This window comes from Carcharodon carcharias, chromosome 15 (genome assembly GCF_017639515.1).
Source record: "Carcharodon carcharias isolate sCarCar2 chromosome 15, sCarCar2.pri, whole genome shotgun sequence".
Classification (NCBI taxonomy): Eukaryota; Metazoa; Chordata; class Chondrichthyes; order Lamniformes; family Lamnidae; genus Carcharodon; species Carcharodon carcharias.
This window is the reverse complement of record NC_054481.1, coordinates 107,965,939-107,985,857: the sequence shown is the minus strand read 5'-3', so window position 1 is coordinate 107,985,857 and position 19,919 is coordinate 107,965,939. Positions and strand designations below refer to the sequence as shown.

The 19,919-nt window shown below is 42.4% G+C and overlaps 1 protein-coding gene across 4 annotated transcripts in view; it reads left to right on the top strand.

The window, feature by feature from the left end:
* pusl1 (pseudouridine synthase like 1) overlaps window positions 1-19,919 on the top strand; it is a 104,728-nt gene that overhangs the window by 80,646 nt on the left and 4,163 nt on the right. For all 4 annotated transcript variants that reach the window (XM_041206630.1, XM_041206634.1, XM_041206632.1 and 1 more), the window contains one exon: window positions 11,538-11,592. In XM_041206630.1, the coding sequence (XP_041062564.1) occupies window positions 11,538-11,592 (55 nt within the window). The remainder of the gene's footprint in view (window positions 1-11,537; window positions 11,593-19,919) is intronic.

The following is a 19,919-nucleotide window of genomic DNA, read 5'->3' as shown; positions in this document are numbered from 1 at the left end:
TTAATTTATTATAAGTGCTTTTTTTTTACACGGATCAGTTGATATAATCTCAGTGTGGAGTGATTTTTTTTAAATGATTAATTATACTCATAGCCATAATTGCCCATTTTTCAAATGCATGTGAAATAAATTCTGATGTGACATTCTTATTTTGCAGCAAAACTAACTTAGTAAGCATGTAAGCATTAAGGTGAAGCAGATGAGAACATTAAAGGGCAATGCCAGCAGCTGCTTCCATTGGCAAGCTCACTGTTGCTAAGCAACAGGAGGAAGTGTGTCTGAAGTGATAATGGTACCTGACAGGAAAATGCTTTAGAGTAACAATACTTGTTATATACCGGAGCAGCAGTTAAGGAATCTATTATTTATCTACTGCTATTTAGCTTTTAGCTGCCTTAGAACATATAACATTAATTTAAAATTTAAAAAAAAGCAGGAAGAAGCAGTCACCATTATAAGGCCAAGATTCATAGTCCTTACGCTTCAGTTTGTGATGCGAAGGATTGGCCTGCCTGATGCATAGATTAGCAACCCACCTTTCGAGAGATGACTCTCTAACCTCCAAGCACCCATTGAAGCAAGCAAGCCATGGCAGGACAGCACCTAACTGACCAGAGCTGCCCAGCTCGAGGCAGCTGGTAGCTATCCAATGATCCCTCCCACCATCGGAAGTAAGCCCTGGCACTCGTGCTCTACGCCAATATAATGAGATTATAACTGGTAACTGTTTCTTCTCATGGTGTGCCAACATAACCCACAAAGCTAGAGTGTCCTCTCCAGGGCGCAGGCCTGGCCAAATAGTACGGAGACCCTGAGTTGCCCAAGCATCGGGACCCCCCTCTCGGCATTGTTAATATTGTCTAAAGGAAAGGATGTAACCAGTACTGTTTAGTACCAGCTCTGCTGCAGGAATTTCTGGAAAGCTGTCTGATAGATGACAAATTACTGCATACAGGACTCCACTCAAGATTTTCTGGCAGGGTTTATCCCTTAGCTGCTTTCTCTCCCGAGACATCTGCATGGCAGTGGGGCTATTTACTCTTGCTGGGGTTATGTTTGTGGGGTGCAACCGCACATCCATGGGCTATATGCCATGCGTTTGGGGGCCAGTCCTCCTCTGGGTCCCCTGCACTTTAGCTTGGGTCCGTGAGGTACCCAGTTAAGTATGTCACCACAGGGAGGCACTACATAGGCCTTGCTGATGAAGAGAATACGTACTAGCAGGAGAGGCTTAAGCACTCAGCTCTCTTTTCACAATAGTTGTACTGCTAGCAGGCAGTGAGAGCTGAAAGCAAGAGGTGACGAGCAGAATAGCCACTATGCACCACCCACTATGCTAGCATGCTGGACATATCACAGCAACCGGAGGAGCAAGGCATGGACAACTTATGCAAGCCAAGAAAAGCAGGGGAACAGCTTCCACTTCCACTACCTCAGACGAATATTGGCCATCCCCTGGTAAGACAGAGTGCTTAACATGGAAGTTCACTGTGTGCAGGGATCTCCAGCATGTTTGCCCTCTTAAGTCAGCAGCGACTCCATTGGCTGGGTCATGTGAGCCAAATGGATGACGGCCGTATCCCCAAAGACATGCTCTATGGCAAGGATTGCTATCAACATGAGACCAACAGGTCGCTCATGTCTGGGATACAAGGATATCTATAAGCGAGACTTCAAGTTGACCAGGATCGGAGTTGATGCATGGGAAGTCCTCACTGCTTACCGGAGGGCCTGGAGACATGCAGTCAGGAAGGGTATGGAAAAAGCTGAGGACAAAACAAATGACCGATGGCAGAAAAGAAAACCCACAGGAAAGAAAAATATCGGTTGACCATGGGTCAATGCTTTTCCTCTGTGTCAGCTGCAGAAAGAGCAGCCACTCGCATATCAGCCTCTACAGCCACAACAGTCAATGTTCAATCCAAAAAGTGACAGATATGCTGGGCACAGTCCATCGTCTCCCGAGATAGACGAATGCCAAATTTTAACATATATTATAACATAACAAATATATATTTCATGTACGCATGCACGAACATGGTATGTACATCTCATAAATAGTCATGCCTAACTGATGATGATCATCTAGATCACCAGATCATCTAGAATTTAATGGACAAGTTTATTTAAATCAGTAACCTTTATTCAAGTTTAAAAGGAAAGATTTCTACTTAAGGAAAGTATCTGTTAATGAAGGTTTAATTTACAAGATCATTGCGGGAGGCCATTCAGTCTATCTTGGCTTGTCCATCTGGAATAAAATAAATTGCTAAGCTCCTATTATATTTTTGGCTCCTGCTATCCTCTTTAAACTAAATATTTTTGCTGTGTGCGCTCCAGATTACTCTCACGGGTGATTCCCAGCTCTCTCTGTCCTCAGGGGTGCTTTCACTTGCCCTGATATTTACGTAAATAAACAGGTAACATTTTTTTAAGTTCCTTCAGCTATTGTTTCTATCCTATGCTTATACAAGGAAACCTCCTTATCTTTGAAAGTGGCGAAACAGCTCACTACTCGGAACTCCCTACCAAACAGTACAATGGCAGAATCTTCACAATGATGCAATAGTTCAAGGAGGCTGCTCACCCCCAACGTCTCGAGGGCAACAAGAGATGGACAATAAATGCTGGCCTAGCCAGGACTATCTACAACCCAAGAATGAATACCAAAAAGTATACTGTTTGTGTGTACATATATAAAAGACACACATTTTTACACACAAAGCAACAATGACTGAGGGAGCACCTCCAGTTAGACACACAACTGGATGGTTTCCAGTGATAATGTGAGCACAGGTTGACTGCCATTTTCAGTTTGTAAGGTTCTGCATAAAGCTTTGATAAATTCATCGCCATTTACTCTCACATTGTGAACTGCATTAGGGTAGCAAAGTGCAGAGCCCAGCACTTAGCTCAATCTCTGCTTTGCACCATGTCTTGTGGTTTATTTAATGGCATCAATTCCTGTTGTTTTTGCACTAATGGCAATCATCTGTCCTAGGCATCTGTTGCACTCCATTAAATGTTGGCAGTGAGTTAAAAGGCAGCAATTAAATGGAATGTTTTTTAGCTCAATGAGTCTGTGTACCATATTATTTTTCCAGGTTTTGTTCCCCTTCCCCCACTCTCTTAGTCTCATCAGGTGCACCAACTGATCCCAAACCTCCACCAGTACCACAATTTCTCTTTGCTTCTCCCCACCCCCCACCTTCACCTTCACCTTTCACCTGAAGATCTTGCTCCTGGTGGTTTCCATGGACCCTGGCCTCATCCATGTGGCTGGCTTCCTCTGTTAGTCCAGACAGAGTGTGTCAGCAGGTTTATTACACTGTTAGGGGGAGAAAGAGGGAACTGCTTAAATCCAGCATCCCTAAAATATCCACACACACCACTTCCTTATGGGAGTTACTAGGTAATGATGGGGAGTGGAAGCACGCTGAATTTTTCACATTCCGGAATGTTGAGGGCATCTTGTTTTCACAGTTTCTGATGGCTAAATTAAGTTATTATCTAATAATCATAATACTCTTTATTCTGTCAAACTATTGTAATTTGCACACAAAGTGCATTAATGTGTAGAAAATTGAGGATGCTAGAGGGTTAATTGCTGGTGATTATCTGAAAGGCAGTGAAACTAGTTTTGATTTGAGAACTTCATTTTGGGACTTCAGTGTATGATTGACTAGTCGTTCTAAAACATTCACCAAAGGCATTACCCACAAGAGGCTGGAGGTGTCTTTCACTCCCTCAAAATGTTGGAAATTACTTAACCACCAAGGCAGGTTTAGACACTGTTATTTTGTAGACACTGGAAGCATCTAGATTGTGTGGATTAGTCACTGAAGTAATTCAGGTTCTTTATGTGAAGAGTACCCTCATAGAGTACATGTTGAGTACTCTATACACCAGTGAACCTCGCATGGTAAGCCAAAGGTATTATTTTACCAGAACAGAAACATTACAGCATATAATGCAGGTGTCCCAGCCTTTAAGACTAGAAGGTGGAATTGTTTTGCAATCTCAAAATGAAAAGAGGGGTCAGTTACGTGTATGCAGCACATCAGAACATTGTTCGACTGACAGGCAAACTAACAATTTGGAGTCTCTTTTTCAGAGATAACATAATAGATTAATTTAGAATGTTGGAAATAGCTGAGTGGTGGAGTTAGAAATTGTAGCATATCTTAATTGTAGGAATCATTGATGAAAAGTCTAAAGTTTCTATAATTACACCTAGCTCAGAGCTGTTCAGTTTTTAATTTGTTATGATTTAATGGCATACTTCAACTTCTGAGAAAGTAATACTTTTAACACATATTGTGTGAGCATGGGTGTGTTTTTATTTGTTCGTGGGATGTGGGTTTCATTGGTTAGGCCAGCATTTAGTCCCCATCCCTAATTGCCCTTGTGAAGGTGATAGTGAGCCGCCTTCTTGAGCCGCTGCAGTCCACGTTATATAGCTTCACGCACAGTGTCATTAGGGAAGGAGTTCCAGGATTTTGACCCAGTGACGCGGATGTCAGGATGATGTGTAACTTTTGGGGGTGGGATTGGAGCTTGGAGGTGGCAGTGTTCCCCTGTGGTTGCTGCCCTTGTCCTTTGATATGGTAAAGGTTACAGATTTGGGAGGTGCTGTTGAAGGAGCTTTGGCAAGTTGTCGTAATGCGCATGTGTGTATCTGTGTGTTTGTATATATAAACAGGTATGGAAAAATAATTTGGATTGGTAAACTTAAAGCTCCTTTAAAAATGACCATTCAATGCTCTTCAATCCTTTTTTTTGAGTCTTTCTTCCCTTTTATTGTGACAGCTGTCAGAAAAGCTTCTAATGCAGTTTTACACATCACTGACAGAATAAACACATGGTGCATCAGTGAGGCTGAACCTTGAGTAAGCAAAAAATTGTTTATTTCTCATTTGGCATTCACATCGCTAAATGGCATTGTGATCCTTGAAGGCATGATGTGTGAATTTGTGGATTTAGTACAGTGATTGGGGCAGGATTTTCTCCCGATGAAGCCTGTAGAAAGGACATTATTTAACTGGACATCTGTAGCAGGAGCCTAATTATACACAACATGCTTGAGCTGGAGAACAACGGAAATTAGCATAGTTAGCTAATGGCTTTGCAGCGATCCATATTGTTGTGTTGGTATTGGGGACAATGAGATCAAGCTCAGCTGAGACTGCCACAATCCTTGAAATCTGCTATTGAATTTCACAGGTAAATTTGGGCAAGAGAGAGGGCGACTGGCCCTCATCAAAGCACGATTTAATGAGTTCAGGAGAGGAAAGAAATGTATGGATGAAGGAGGGCAAAACCCAGAGAAAGTTGGCTCCCATATTAGGAGAACTTTGCACTCCCATTTCCTACGTATGCTGCCCCTTTGTCTCTTGCATCAGTGATTTCACTGGTACCGAAATAAGCACCAATCTCTGTTCCTGTTATGATTCCATTTTAACATCCAGTAACAGATATTCTAATTACAGGGTTAATTCTCTTGATACCGATTGATGCCACGAGTGCAGAAAATACTGTACTTGTATTAGCAAAAGTGATGGGCCAGCAATAGAAGCAAACTAAAGAGAGTTTTCCCACTGGTCACACAGTAGTGGACTAGAGCTCCCGAGAGGACATTACCACAATATCAGGCCATACTGCCAGGGAACTACACACCCGGAGCACAGGCAGAAGAGTTTTATTTATTTTAAAATAGGCTCAATTTGGCTGTTACAATTTCTACAGCATGTTTGTTTATCTTTCAAAACGATTTGCAGAGGTGGAGTTGGTTAGATTGCCGGTGCTGTACTGTCTTGAGTAAACAAAGCTACAATCACTCATTTAAAGGAGGAAGAAAGCTTTGAGAGCAGGTGGAAGATATTGCAAATCCGAGAGAATATTATGTTTTCTCAATCAAACTAGACTTCAAGATTGTAAGTATAATTAATTTCAGTGGCATTAGCTTCGAAGCCCAGGGGGAAAATATAATGGCTGCCAGCACAGGAAAAATGTTAGTTAAAAATAAATTGGTCACAGGTGATAGGTAACTCACCACAGACTTACTTCAAAGGGGAAACCAGAGTAAGTGACAAGAGCAAAATGGGATCTACCTGAGATAGTCCATCTGAGGAATAGACTTTTCTTCCCAGCATCCAAGTAATGAGTCTAGTTTTGGATGCTCATCAACACCCCTTTGAATACAGACTGTGAATTTAACCTTGCCACATCTATGTCGGTGTAACTCCTTTACACTGCTGTTATGCCAAATTCAGCAAATGCGGTGTAATTTTGACAGGACAGCAATAAAGGCTGACACTCTGCTGCCTGCTCGGATGGATGTAAAAGATCCCATGTCACTATTTGGAAGCAGAGTGGGGTAGTTGTCCCCCCTCCACCTACCCCGCAGCCCCCCCCAACTCTCTCTCTCTCTCTCCCCGCCCCCCCACCTCCATAATGTCCTGGCCAATATTTATCCCTCAATCAACCTCACAAAAAAATTGAGCTTGCTATGTTTCCTACATTACAACAGTGACTACACTTCAAAAGTACTTTGTTGGCTATATAGTGCTTTGAGACATGTGGTGGTCAGAAGTCCCCACTGTTGGACTTGAGCAGAGAAGTTAGGCTGGGACAACACTGGAGTGCTGAGGCAATGCTTTAATTTCAGAGGTTTAGTCTTTAGAATGATGCATCATATTAAGCCCCACCTGCCTTTTCAGGTGCCCATAAAGGAAGTTGTTGCACTTTACCAATGAGAGCAAGAGGTTTTCCCTGTTTCCTGGTCAACAGTTCTCCTTGAACCAATACAATCACAAACAGATTGGCTAGGCATTCAGCACATTTTCTGTTTGTGGCACCTTGCTGTGCACACATCAGCTGCTGCAGTTACTCACATAACAACAGTGACTGATCCCAGAAGAAAAGGCATTGGCTGTGAAACACTGAGACACTCTGCATTGAAATCTAAAGTCAAGGCGCTAATGCAAATTTGAAACATTAAAGGTTCCAGCAACAATCTTGAACCAATACTAGTCCATTGCACACTGGGAAATAGTTAGGTGTGAGTATGTTACAAAGAAGATAATCCCTCTCTAATTGATTAAATAACTTCCTAAAGCTGGCTTTCTGCAGAGAAAATTCTTTTCAAAACTTAATTCTTTAACCTGATTATGGCCAGGGCCACTGCCAATGCCCAGACAGCGAAATGCCACTCTGGCAGCAAGGAGGGGTGGGCACATCTGTTGCACTCTTACAGGAACAGAACACTCACAATTTGGGGGCAGGGTGATGAGGAGACCAAAGCAGCAGGCGGGAATCGTCACAGAATTTCCTGGTATGTAACTCATTTCCAGTACCCTCCCTTGAGTCACTGGTCTTCTTGTGTGAGGATTTGTGGTGTGTTATTCCATCATGGGTTGGCATTGTTGCCAACCTGCCTTCCTCTATATGGGCATATTCCGACTGGGGGATGTTACTTGTGGCTGACTGAATGTTTTCATCCACAGCAAAACCCCGGGGCCAATGGCCCATCCCTGCCTCAGGTATGATTCTGACTGATCTAGAATATGGGCCAGCACTTTACAGCAACCCCCCCCAACCTGGTGGGATATTACGGTCCTGCCGGACTGTATGGAGATTTAAATGGCTCACCGCATCCGCCAGGGGTGGATTTTTTTTTTTAAGGTGGGGCCGTAAAATCCTGGCCATGGTCCTTCTGACCTCATAGGACAGTACAGGTAACAACAGAGGGAGCTGCAGAATTCTATTTTATTGCCTTCATTATAATCAGAATTAAGGCTGAACAGTGGGAAATATATTTATTTTAAATGCTGTATTTTGTTTTCTGGAAGGAATGCAGATTTTTTTCCTCTATAAAGCTCGTGAGAAAAATGGTATTTTGTTCAACTAAGAAACAGACGCTGACACTTGTCTCCCATTCCATGCACTGTTTGGCCTTTTAGCAGAGAGCTAATCACCTTGGCTAGGCATAAGAAGCCTGATAAGACGTGCATAGTTTGTGGGGACAGGAAGCAATGCCTCTAAGTCTGACGCACAAAAGTTGCTAACAGCAAATAAGCAGCATTTTGGCTCCTTGGGGAGAAGCAGTTTCCTCTGCAGCAGTCTCCTGTGGAATACAATTGATTGCAGAAACTAAGGCAGCATCTCAAGAAAAAGCCCTCCCTGTCTTTGACATCTTTTACAGATTTCACTCAGCTCCCCCAGATCACAGCTGCCCAGTTCAAACCTGCCAGCGCAGTGTTTGCTTTGTATGTTATGCGTGTTACTAAGGGTTTGGCCTTTCAGCCGAACTCTGCGATTTTAGAATCTTGTGCTCAGAAATTACTTCTCTTTTTTCAAAAATAAAAGCCGTAAACCAGAAACTCGAAATTTTACAATATTGTCTTTCCAATCAAAATTTAGAAGCTTTAAATTATTAATCTGCTGTTTGGGGTTTTCTGTGAATTTTCCTCACTAGAGAGGCCAAGCATAGCGATCTGCCTCTGAACGCCTCCTGCCTGGCCCAGCCAGTACCTGCTCCCCATTCAGTTTTGGGCATAGTAAAATATAGCATTTTACTCAACTTTCTTTCTACGTGGTTCACATGTGAGGGACAAATGCTGTGTTTGTGTGGGTTAGAAACTACACTGTGCACGCACAGGTTTCTGTCCACATTTTGAAAGGGGAATAGAAATGATGCATTTCTCATGCAGCTCATTTTCCGCAGTCACCAGGCGTGATTGCACCGTCCTTGAAATTGAAGGAGGAGGCACTAAATGCTCCTGTTAGTCCACTGGCTGTACAACTGTCCCTCCTCCTCTAGCCTCAAACCCCGTACAGTATTTCAAAGCCAGCTGCTTGGACCAGCCCATGATCTGACTCCCTTTCTAATAGTTTAAGTTGTCTGGGATATATTCTGCTGTTCTCAGTGGTTATGGCACACTCTGCCAGACCCTGTGTGGCAAGAAATGAGCTCTTGACATAATTGATACAGAACAAAAAGCCAATGTTGTACATGTGCAGTTGTGAATGTTTTTTGGATTTAGAACAAAATGCACAGGCCCAGAAACATGACCACTCTTTGTCTGGGTATATGCTCTCCCACAGCTTAACCCATCCATGAAGCAGACTTGCTAGTTAGTACAAGCGCCTGTAGAATCAAATCATTTCTTCTGTCTTCTGTTCCAAATCTGATCATGGTAGTCAGTTTGTTTAAAGGTTTCTGCGCCCTCATCTCCTGAAGACCCTAAATCATTTTGGGTACATTTCCGTGGGTACTGAATCACCCAAGTCCCTATTTCAGATGCATGAGCCTGCGAATGCCACTGGACTATTCAGCTGGAGAGTGCATTATTTCCAAGTGCACCCTGTCCTCACTTGGCATCCACCTGCTAATACTTTCCACCTGGAGTGACTGATGAGCCAGGCCGAACTTGTAACCTCAGGCTGAATTGCTGCTTCATTATGGCTAAGATCGGTTGACTCAATACAGGCCAGCAACAAAACCTGGAACATTCTGGTTTATCTGTATTTAGCACTTGTTAGTTTTAAGCCATTCTTTTTCCCCCCTTCTCACATCACTGTGTCACAAACTATTCACCGGTTGGGATGTCAGTCAGTCACCTGAGGCCTAGCGCTCCGCATGAACCTACCACCCATTCAGTTGTGAGTCTGAATACTACTGACTATTAGGAAACTTCTGTGAGAAGCTTACCAAGCTAATTTTAAGTTTCTTTTGTCTTATGATGTGGAGATCAAGGAATGAGGTTTTCAGTAAACGTGCATTAAAAACAAAGAAACCACGATGAGATCTCCAGCCACGATCTCCCTATCCAGCCCTGCATTAGGTTTTGAACCTTTCTAAGGTGCGAAACTAACTTCAGTTGATGGTTATGAAGCACAGTGTGTGTGGCCTGGTTGGGAAGGAGAGGCCAACAGCTTTCTATCCCCTCCTCCAGCCAGGAATGTGAAGCCACAATGAGGAGAATCACAAAACCGCACTGTGTTACATACCAACATAACAGGAAAAGGTCAGCTGGTTGATCAAGCCTGTCCCATACAGTAATGTTACAGCTCAGCATCATAATGCCCGATGTTACCCAGCCACAAAATCTCCACCAAGCGATGAAAAAATATTTTAAAAACTCACGGCCAATTCAGGAAGAGAAAAAGTTCCGAAAGTTTCTCTCTGAACTCCCAAGGTGACCATACTGACCATTTTCCAACATCATACGTCAGAGAGTCAAGAACTCATCCAGCTGATTTTTTTCTTAGTTCTTTCAGAGCATTGATTCCGAAGGTGTTCTACGGTGGAACATCAATACATAAATTAAAATTTCAAAAGAAAATAGAGTACTGAGGGAGGTAATTATTTTAACAATCGCTCCTGATCATTTGTAAGTAAGTAACATCAGGATAAAAGGGATTTAAGACCATTTTAAACAAAATTATCTTTTACTCATTTCAGTTTGTTTTCAGTTTGAGGATTGATGTAAACGCTGGCCCAGCAATGCTTCAATTTAAAATTTTTTGTCCTTGTTTTTAAATCTGTCCATGGCCTCGCCCCTCCCTATCTATGTATCCTCTTCCAGCCCCACAATTCTTCAAGATCTCTGTGCTCCTCCAATCCTGGCTTCTTCAGTAAATTCAATTTTAATCAAGCCGCCTGAAGCGGTGGTGTCTTCCACTGGGATTGCCCGGGTTGTTGGGGAAGGAGACAGTTAACTCACAAGGCATTCAATTGCTAATTATCAGTTAACAACCTAAGTAACCATTTGGATGTATAATTGACTTGATTTGGTCCAAATCGACTGTTATGCCTGAGGTGGCGGCTGCGGCTAAGGGCGCAAGGCATTGAAGCAGTCACTGACTATATTCACCAAGAAGTCCCCAAGAAGTGGAGAAAATCTCGCAAGCAGAGCTATTCCACTTATGTATACAGGGTGCTGACCCAGCTCCACCCTTTCACCAGGATCTCATCCAAGGCCATGAGTGTTATGAATTCCTTCGTTGTTGATATTTTCAAGCGCATCGCCTCCGAGGCTTAGCACCTCATTCACTACAACAAGCACCACACCATTTCAGCCAGAGAGATCATGCTGCCAGGGGAACTGGCCAAACACACTGTCTCTGAAGGCACAAAAGCAGTCACCAAGTACACCAATTCCTTTTAGGTTGATCATTATAAAGATTATAAAAGGGAAAACAGGTGAGGCAAGTTCTCTCTGTAGAATTTTACGCAATAAAAATAAAACTCTGTTTGAAGAAGTCTGTCATGGTCTCGATCTTTATTGCCAAACAGCTATTGGAGCTTAACACAGGTTATTGGAGCCCTAATTTCAAGATGGCAATATTGCAGGCCAAAGAGATTGAAAAAACATTCACAAAAAAGAAAGGCGCCAATTATCCAAGCAGGATGTGGACATCAAATTGCTAAACTTGTTTTAAGTACATTTATCAAGAGTTATAAGTTCAGAGAATATTGCTTACTTGTATCCTGAGTTGAAAACTGACAACCTTTTTGTCTCAATTGATCTTAGCCACCTGGAATTCTGGGAGCTGACCTTCAGGAGCAGATCCTTCCTCTACAAACAGGTGAGCGTGGAATGCAAACAGCCTGAGATATTGCCAAATAAAAATAATAATCAATCAACACCCTTTTCTCATGCAGTATAAATTGTTGCTCCCTTTGAGATTTGGTATTCTTGTGATTCTGTCCTGATGAGTGCAAGAGGAAAAGCTTCAACCGCATGCCTCTTTTTTCAGCAATACCCAAAAGCAATGATGATTTTTTAAAAATCTTAAACACTAGGATTACCTATAGTCGTTTGGTAGCACAGAACTTGAGTATTGCTGACAAAGAGACATTTTGTTGAAGCTTTTCGTCTTACACTCATCACCAAGAACATACCAGTGTCAGGGGAAATACATATTTATACTTTATGAGAAGAGAGTGCTGATTGGTTGGCAGTTGAATAGTTGAGGCATTACCATGGAGAATGCACAGGTGATGGTGACTGACAATTAACTGCCAAGCATTATTTGAAATTTAAACCAGGCTCTGATTGGTCAAGACATTTTCCTGGGGAATGAACCAGCGAATGGCTGTCACTTATTTTGTTTAGCTGAAACAAGCACAATGTGTGTACATGTTCTTTCTGTTTGCAAAGAACAGGGCCCTGTATTAATATATGTAGCTGCCAGTATAGGCAAATACGCCACACTGCAAGCCCAACTGACAATCTTAAATTGGTTGTGAGTATAATTCTCAGTGCCAATGTGGTGCTAGGTATGTTGGCAGTACGTACCAAAGTACGTATCAAACAGCATGTGCCTCCTGCTGTTCACAACAGGCAAAGTACGGACCGTAACCCATGCTTGCAAAACTCAAAACACAGTGTACAACATTAGATGTGATTTTGCGATTGGACAACATTTGCTAAATAATCCTTAGTGTGCTAAGAATTATGCTGATAACCAATTTAAGATTGTCAGTTGGGCTTGCAGTGTGGCACATTTGCGTGTACTGGAAGCTACATACATGAATACTCAGGACCCTGTTCTTTGCAGACAGAAAGAACATGTACATACATTGTACCTGTTTCAGCTAACTGAAATAAGTGACAGCCATTCACTGGTTCATTCCCCAGGGCAATGTCTTGACCAATCAGGGTCAAGCTGCCTGGTTTAAATTTCAAATAATGATTTGCAGTTAATTGTCCGTCACCATTAACCGGTGCATTCTCCATGGTAACGCCTCTACCATTCAGAGTCCACTTGTCAATCGACCAATACTCTCACCTCATACAGTATAAATATGTTGTTTCCCCTGACATTGGTATTTTCTTGCGAATTGTCCTGATGAGTGCAAGACGAAAAGCTTTGACAAAAAAATCTCTTTTTTCAGCAATACTCAAGAATTATCTATCCTTATAAATATCTTTGTATCATGTCTTGCTGCGATAACCAACATTGCAGCAATGGCTACAATATTCTCCAATGTATTTTGCAATATTCCTGACTTCACAAAACAGAAGATGTATGTAGAATTTAGTGTAATGTTGGCAATAAGTAATATTCAGCCATATTTGGAAAGACTCGAATTACATAACATTTTATCACAGTTCCCAGAAACAAAATGCTTCACATACAATTAAACACTTTCTGGAGTGCAGTGAATGTTGATATCTAATCAAACTCAGCAATTGTTTTACACACACAATATCACTCAAACAGTAATAAGATAATTGACCAGTTAATCTGGTTCTTTGTGTTGGTTTAGGGTTAAATGTTGCGCCAGGACACACTGATGACCATTCATTCTTGGTCAGTCAGCATGAAAATCAAACTCCCTGTTCTTTTTTGAATAGTGAGAATTTAATATCCAAATGAACAGTCAGACAGGCCCATGGTTTAACATTTCTCCTGTGCAACAGCACAAGTAACAGTGTAGCAGACCCTCAGTAATGCACTGCAGTGTTAGCTAGGATTATATTTGAGAGTTTGAGTGTTGCAGCTGTTGGCAGGGAGTGTACAAATGTTTGGCATCAGCTGTACCCATGTGAATAACACTATATTTATCTATATTCAATCACATCTGCCACACACAAGTCCATTGTCCCAGTGAATCTAGATCTACTTGTAATTTAGTTTTAGCATTCAAGGTCTTATCACCCGCTTAAATTTTTGTATTATCCACCACTTTGTGCATTGGTCCCCATGCCGCCTTTATTCCAATCATTGATAAAGATGGGGAAGAGCAATGGTTCTGATACCAATAGTTGTTACGTGGTATAAGGTCCCCACACAAAGCCACTGCCAGCAACATCAAGCTTCTGTTCAAGGGTCTGAGGTTGCAACCAGTTCCTTATGCAATCCAGTATCTGCCTCCTGATCACACATGACTCTGTCTTTTAAAGTAGCCTGTTGCATGGCACCTTGTTAAAGGACTTTAGAATATCCAGTTTCACAATGTCAGCCAGCTGATCTGCATCTAATGGTTTAGTAAATTCCTTTAAAATGCTCAATCTGTTTGGTGAGACTTGAGCATTTCAGTTAATGGTCAGCCAGTTTTTACTGCAGTTGCTTGCTCCACAGTTAAGCTGACAAGCTTCAGTTGTCTGACACTATAAACATTTTCAGCCCTATCTTTGTACTACTTCCCATTACATTGACATAAATTTAAAAGTGATATCAAACAATGCAGCTCTAAAGCAGTAAATCATCTGGAAATGTGGAAAAGTCACTGGCAAACCTTAGCAAAATACCACAGAAAGACTTGACTCAGATGTGCTTTATCAACTTCTTCAGTTCTCTGCCCGAAGGCAGGTCCGTCCCACAGCACCACGTTTTCCACCACAGGTAGAGCAAGGAGTCCGGTCCTGAATCCACCCCAGCCGAAATGGGGATCGAATGCCAAGTCTGATGGCAAGCCAAATGAGTCTGAGTTGCTGTGGCAACATGCATTTTTACCTGCACGTTGTAGTGCTGAGCTACAAATAGTGATGGTAAAGGATCCAATTTTCTTTCCAATACATGGATGACCAGGAATCTCTCCCACTATTACTGCCTGCCATTGGTGTATGTTGGAAGGAATTGCAGGTTGATACACAACCTGTTTGGCTGCGTTACAAACACACCTTCCTTGGCCATCAAGTCCTGGAATGGGACTCGAACCCGGGGAGCTTCTGGCTCCAAGGCAGGGACCCTACCCACTCCTCCAGAAGACCTCCCATATGCTTTATCACTGGCCATAAAATGTGGAAGCTGTGAAATCGCAGGGAGTTTCCTGCAGATACTGACACCATCATTTTCAGAAAGTATATAGTGATAAAGAATGTTCTGCTGGCTGGGAGTGGATTGTGTGTTGGGTCTATGGAATTGAGTAGGTGAATAGTAGGTTCCATGATATAAAGAGCACAGATCAACGGGCTGGTATTTTGTGGTAGTTTGAGGAGAGTCTGTTTGGTGACCATACTACCGTACAGGTAAACTGCAAGGTCTTAGCCCTCGGCCAGTCATTTCTCCCCTATTCTCCTGAGAATGCTGACCTCTGATTGGGAAATGATGTCTGCATGCCCTCTAATACACCATCCAGACAATAATTTGCTCAGATGTTTCACTACAGAGGCCAGCACAAATGTGAACAGTGTTCCAGCAGGATTAAGAATAGGTCACGTGGGAGTCCTGGCAGGTTTATCTCATCATAGCCAAGACAGGAATGAGGGACATGGAGAGATTGGAGATGTTCTCCTTAGAGAAGAGAAGGTTCTGAGGAGATTTGATAGAGGTGTTCAAAATCATGAGAGGTCTGGCAGAAGGCTTTGATGGGAGGGTTGAGAACCATAGGCCACACTGATTTAAGATAATTGGCAAAAGAACCATAGGTGACATGAGGAGAAATATTTTTAGTGGTTAGGATCAGGAATGCACTGCCTGAGGGTGGAGGCAGATTCAATCATGGCTTTCAATGGGGAATGGGATAATTATCTGAAGAGAAAAAAATTGCAGGGCTATGGGGCAAAGACAGGGGAATGGGACTAGCTGAGTAACTCTTAGAGTCAGTGTAGACGGAACTGGCCAAAAAGCCGCCTTCTGTGCTGTAACCATTCTTTCATTCTGTGGTAACACTGAGACCAATTGTAGCACCACAACTAGCCCCTGTATGCGATGAACCAACACATCATGGACCACGGATCAAAACTAGCATCTTGCTGGTCCGAATTGCTCAGTTCTCACTATTTATTTCACTTACCAACTGAGTCATTAGGAGTGCCATTGTTCTATTTTTAAGTCATTTATGTTATTTTAACCTTCATGATTGGATTTACTACAGACATTCTGACTGCTGATGGGGAGCTGGCATGCTGCTGTTCGCCGGTGCTTCCCAGTGTATACAAAATACGTCAGTATATATTTCACAATAAGCTAAGTGGCAGTTCATTTCTGTGATCAGGCGGGCTAAGTTCTTGGTCTTAATGGGACTCTGTGGGGGAGGCTGGAGGTGAGAAAGTGATTGCCGATCAGATAACAGCCAAAGAAAGCAGCAAGATATTTGATGAGCCTCCCTGCACATATGGTCAATCTTAAACAAACTGGGGCTTTATTGATTTATTGTTAAGAGGAAAAGAATTGTTTGGCATGAAAGAGGAAACCAAAGAGGAATTCCTTTTGAGGTCAGAGGAAATGGTAGGGCTGAAAATGTCAGTCAGGGCAGAAGGGATACTGCTGGAGTCTCCCAGCATGGTGTAAGGCAGGAATAGCACAGAGCGACAGCCATCAGTTAGTGTGTTGTGGGTAGTTGTGAAAACTGGTTCTAGACAGTTGCTGTATGTCAATATGAAGGAAATTGATAGTGTTTGTTATGCCTTGGTTCCACCTAGCACACCTTTTGCCACACCCCTTAGCTGTAGCAGGGTTTCCATGTGTTCTTTTAAACCAACCTGAATCCATCCAAATTCAGGTGGCTTTGCTGCTGAGGTTGGAATCTCTAATAAGTAAATAAGTTTTTTAGTCAGCAGTTTTAATCCTCCAAGAACTGAGCTACCACTCTAATGGTGCATTAACTGTAGTCAGTCATGAATTTTGCAAAGTGTCCAGACCTTCCCTATCACATTTCCAGTGTTAGTTGAAAGTGACTGTGATTAACATACGCTGTGATCATTGGCAAACCAAACACACTGACAGTCTCCCATCAGGACACAAGTGCTTGAGAAACTTCTGGCAGAAAGCTTACAGAGACCTCTGCTGGCGGCACTGAGAGTATGATTAAGCAGCAATTGCACAGAGCAAAATACATCATTTTATCAAACATGAGACATTTTGTTGAAGGAGAGAGTAATGAGTTCTTGCTACAATTGTACAGGGCTTCGGTGAGACCACATTTGGAGTATCGTATGCAGTTTCAGTCTGCGTACCTAAGAAAGGATATACTTGCATTTGAGGTGGGTACAGCAAAGGTTCACTAGATTGGTTCCTGGGATGAGAGGGTTGCCCTATGATGAGAGACTAAGAAAACTGGGAGTATACTCTCTGGAATTTAGAAGAATTAGAGGTGATCTTATTAAAACATACACGATTCTGAAGAGGTTTGACAGGGTAGACATGGAGAGATTGTTTCCCCTGACTGGGGAATCTAGAACATGGTGGCACAGTCTCAGGATAAGGGGTCGATCATTTAGGACTGAGATGAGAAGTTTCTTCACTCAAGGGGTTGTGAAACTTTGGAATTCCCTACCCCAGAGGGTTGTGGATGCTCCATCGTTGGGTATATTTAAAGCTGAGATAGACTGACTGGTCCATCAGGAAATCAAGGAAAATGGGGAGTAGTGGGAAAATAGGGAGTAGTGGGAAAGTAGTGTTGAAGCCAAAGGTCAGCCATGATTGTGTTGACTGGCGAAGCAGGCTCAAACGCCATATTGTCTACTCCTGCTCCTATTTCTTATGTTCTCACCAATAATAGATTAACTGGTCATTCATGTCATGACTGTTATTGGACCATTCAGTGGCAAAATCGGCTGCTATGTTTGCCCAGATTTCCACACTGCCCACTCTTCTGTATAAGACTGTGTATAAAAGCAAGTTCACCCTTCCTTAAACATCCTGCGTCCAATCCCAAGATGCGTGTACAGAAATGCTGTATAAGTTGTGACACCTTGTGAAGGTCATTGACCGTGTTCTGAATTTCATTTGAGAGGCAAAGTTTTCATGTTTCCTTTGTATGTCATGTGAACATCTGCAGTGTGGAGTTGATTCAGCAATCTGGGAAGGCCCCAGGCAGTTATTCTATAATTACCTGAGCACAAAGATTTGCATCATTGGAGCACATGGCAAAATCTCTACCCTAATGGAAAACTTCCTTTCCAGCAATAACAACCGAGGAAAAAGGGAATTTTTATTTCTATAGTGCCTCTCACATCTTCAGGATTCCAGACCTCTATTCCCAGCCTTAGAATATTTCCTCAAAACCCACCCATCCAGTATTCCCTCATAACCTGTTGGGAATACAGTACTTGTCTTCTGCTCTCTGCCCCACCTCATTGCAACATGCCTGCGTCCAGATGATTCAGACCTGAATGCTGCACTGCCCCATTGCATTGTTCCACCGAGGCACCCACAGGAAGATATTTTTGAGCAGTGTAATGCCAACATTTCTATTGAATAAACCCATACATATTGGTCTAAGTTGCACCATCTTACTCTCCTACTTATTTGCTTGAAATCGGTAGCCTATCTGACATTGAACATTACTGAGACAAGCAATGGAAGAGAATCATCAGGCAGGCCGTGATCAAGGTTTAACATTGTAGTTTTACAGTTCACTGTTCAGTCACCACAAGACATTAGTCTGACATTGTTTACCCTTGAATCTATACTTATTGTGTAATGCTGATGCGTCATTGTTGATCAATTAGCAGATAAATATCAGGAAGACAGAAGCTATTGTCTTTGATTCTCGCCAAATTTCCAATCCTTAGCCTTTGACTACATTACTCTCCCTTTCAACTGCCTGAAGCTGAACCAGATCATTCATAACCTTGCTGTTGTACCTGACCCTGAGATAAGCTTCCAACCACACGTGCCATCACCAAGACTGCCTACTTCCAACTCCATTGCATCGCCCAACTCTATCCATGCCTCAGCTCATCTGTTACTAAAACCTTCATCTATCCCATTGTTACCTCTAGAGTTTACCATTTTAACACTCTCCTGGCTGGCTTCCAATCTTCCACCCCCCCCATAAACTTGAGCTCATCCAAAACTCTGCTGCCTGAATACTAACTCACACCTAGTCCCATTAACCCAGCACCCCTGTACTCATTGATTTACTCTGGCTCCCAGTCCGACAATGCCTCAATTTAAAATTCTCAATCTTGTTTTCAAATCCCTTCATTGCCCTCCCTATCTCTGTAACCTTCTTCAGCCCTACATGCCTCCGAGAACTGCTCATTCTTTTGATTCTGGCCTCTTATACACCCCCTATTTTAATCGCTCCACCATTGGCAGCCGTGTCTACAGCTACTTAGGCCCTAAACTCTGAAATTCCCTCCTTAAACCTCTCTACCCCTCTCCTCTTTCTTCCTTTAAAAGGATCCTTAAAAACCAACCTTTTTGATCAAGCTTTTGGTCATCTGTCTTAATATTTCTTTATGTGGTTTGGTGCTAAATTTTGTTTGATAACACTTCTGTGAAGCACCTTGAGTTGCTTAATTTCACTAAAAGGTGCTATTTAAACACAAATTGTTGTAATAGTTATTGTAGTCTTTACAATCTGGTCTTGTGGCTGATGTTTCCTCCATTCAGAGAAATTGGTGATAAAAGGAAGTAACTATGTGAAGCCAGCTGGTTTAATTGTTTGACTTGTGTCATGCAAGAACTGCAAAGGCAGAACTGTACTTCCTGATCATGGGAATCAATGTCCATTTACACAAACCACTGTAAAAGCGTTGATGGTGAAATAGTACTATAAGCCAAAACCAGTTGGCTGGAGATGAAACCCATGAGTACCATTGCTGCAGCATTGCAGGCTGCTAGAGTTACAAAAAAAGACTACCATTTGTACAGTTTAGAAGAATTATCATGAGCGTATTGTGATAATAACCAGAAATTAGCACTGAGCAGAGAACCCCTTACATGAAAGTGTTAAGGAAGAATACTATTATCACTGTTAGTGCTTCAGATTGTCACTGGATGACATGTGGTTCATTGTTCCATTTAGATATTGGTGTAATCTCATCTATTGGATGCTTGATTGAGATGAAGGGTTGCCATTGGCTGCTCTAACTTGCTGCCTTGGGGCTGATTACAGAAAAAGACTGAAAGAGGCATAAGAGCAGGTCAGCTGCCTTGGCTGCCAAAGATGGTTTCTGGAGGAGCACAAGCCATGACAAAATAAGAAGTATCTGACTAGTAAAAGAAAATGG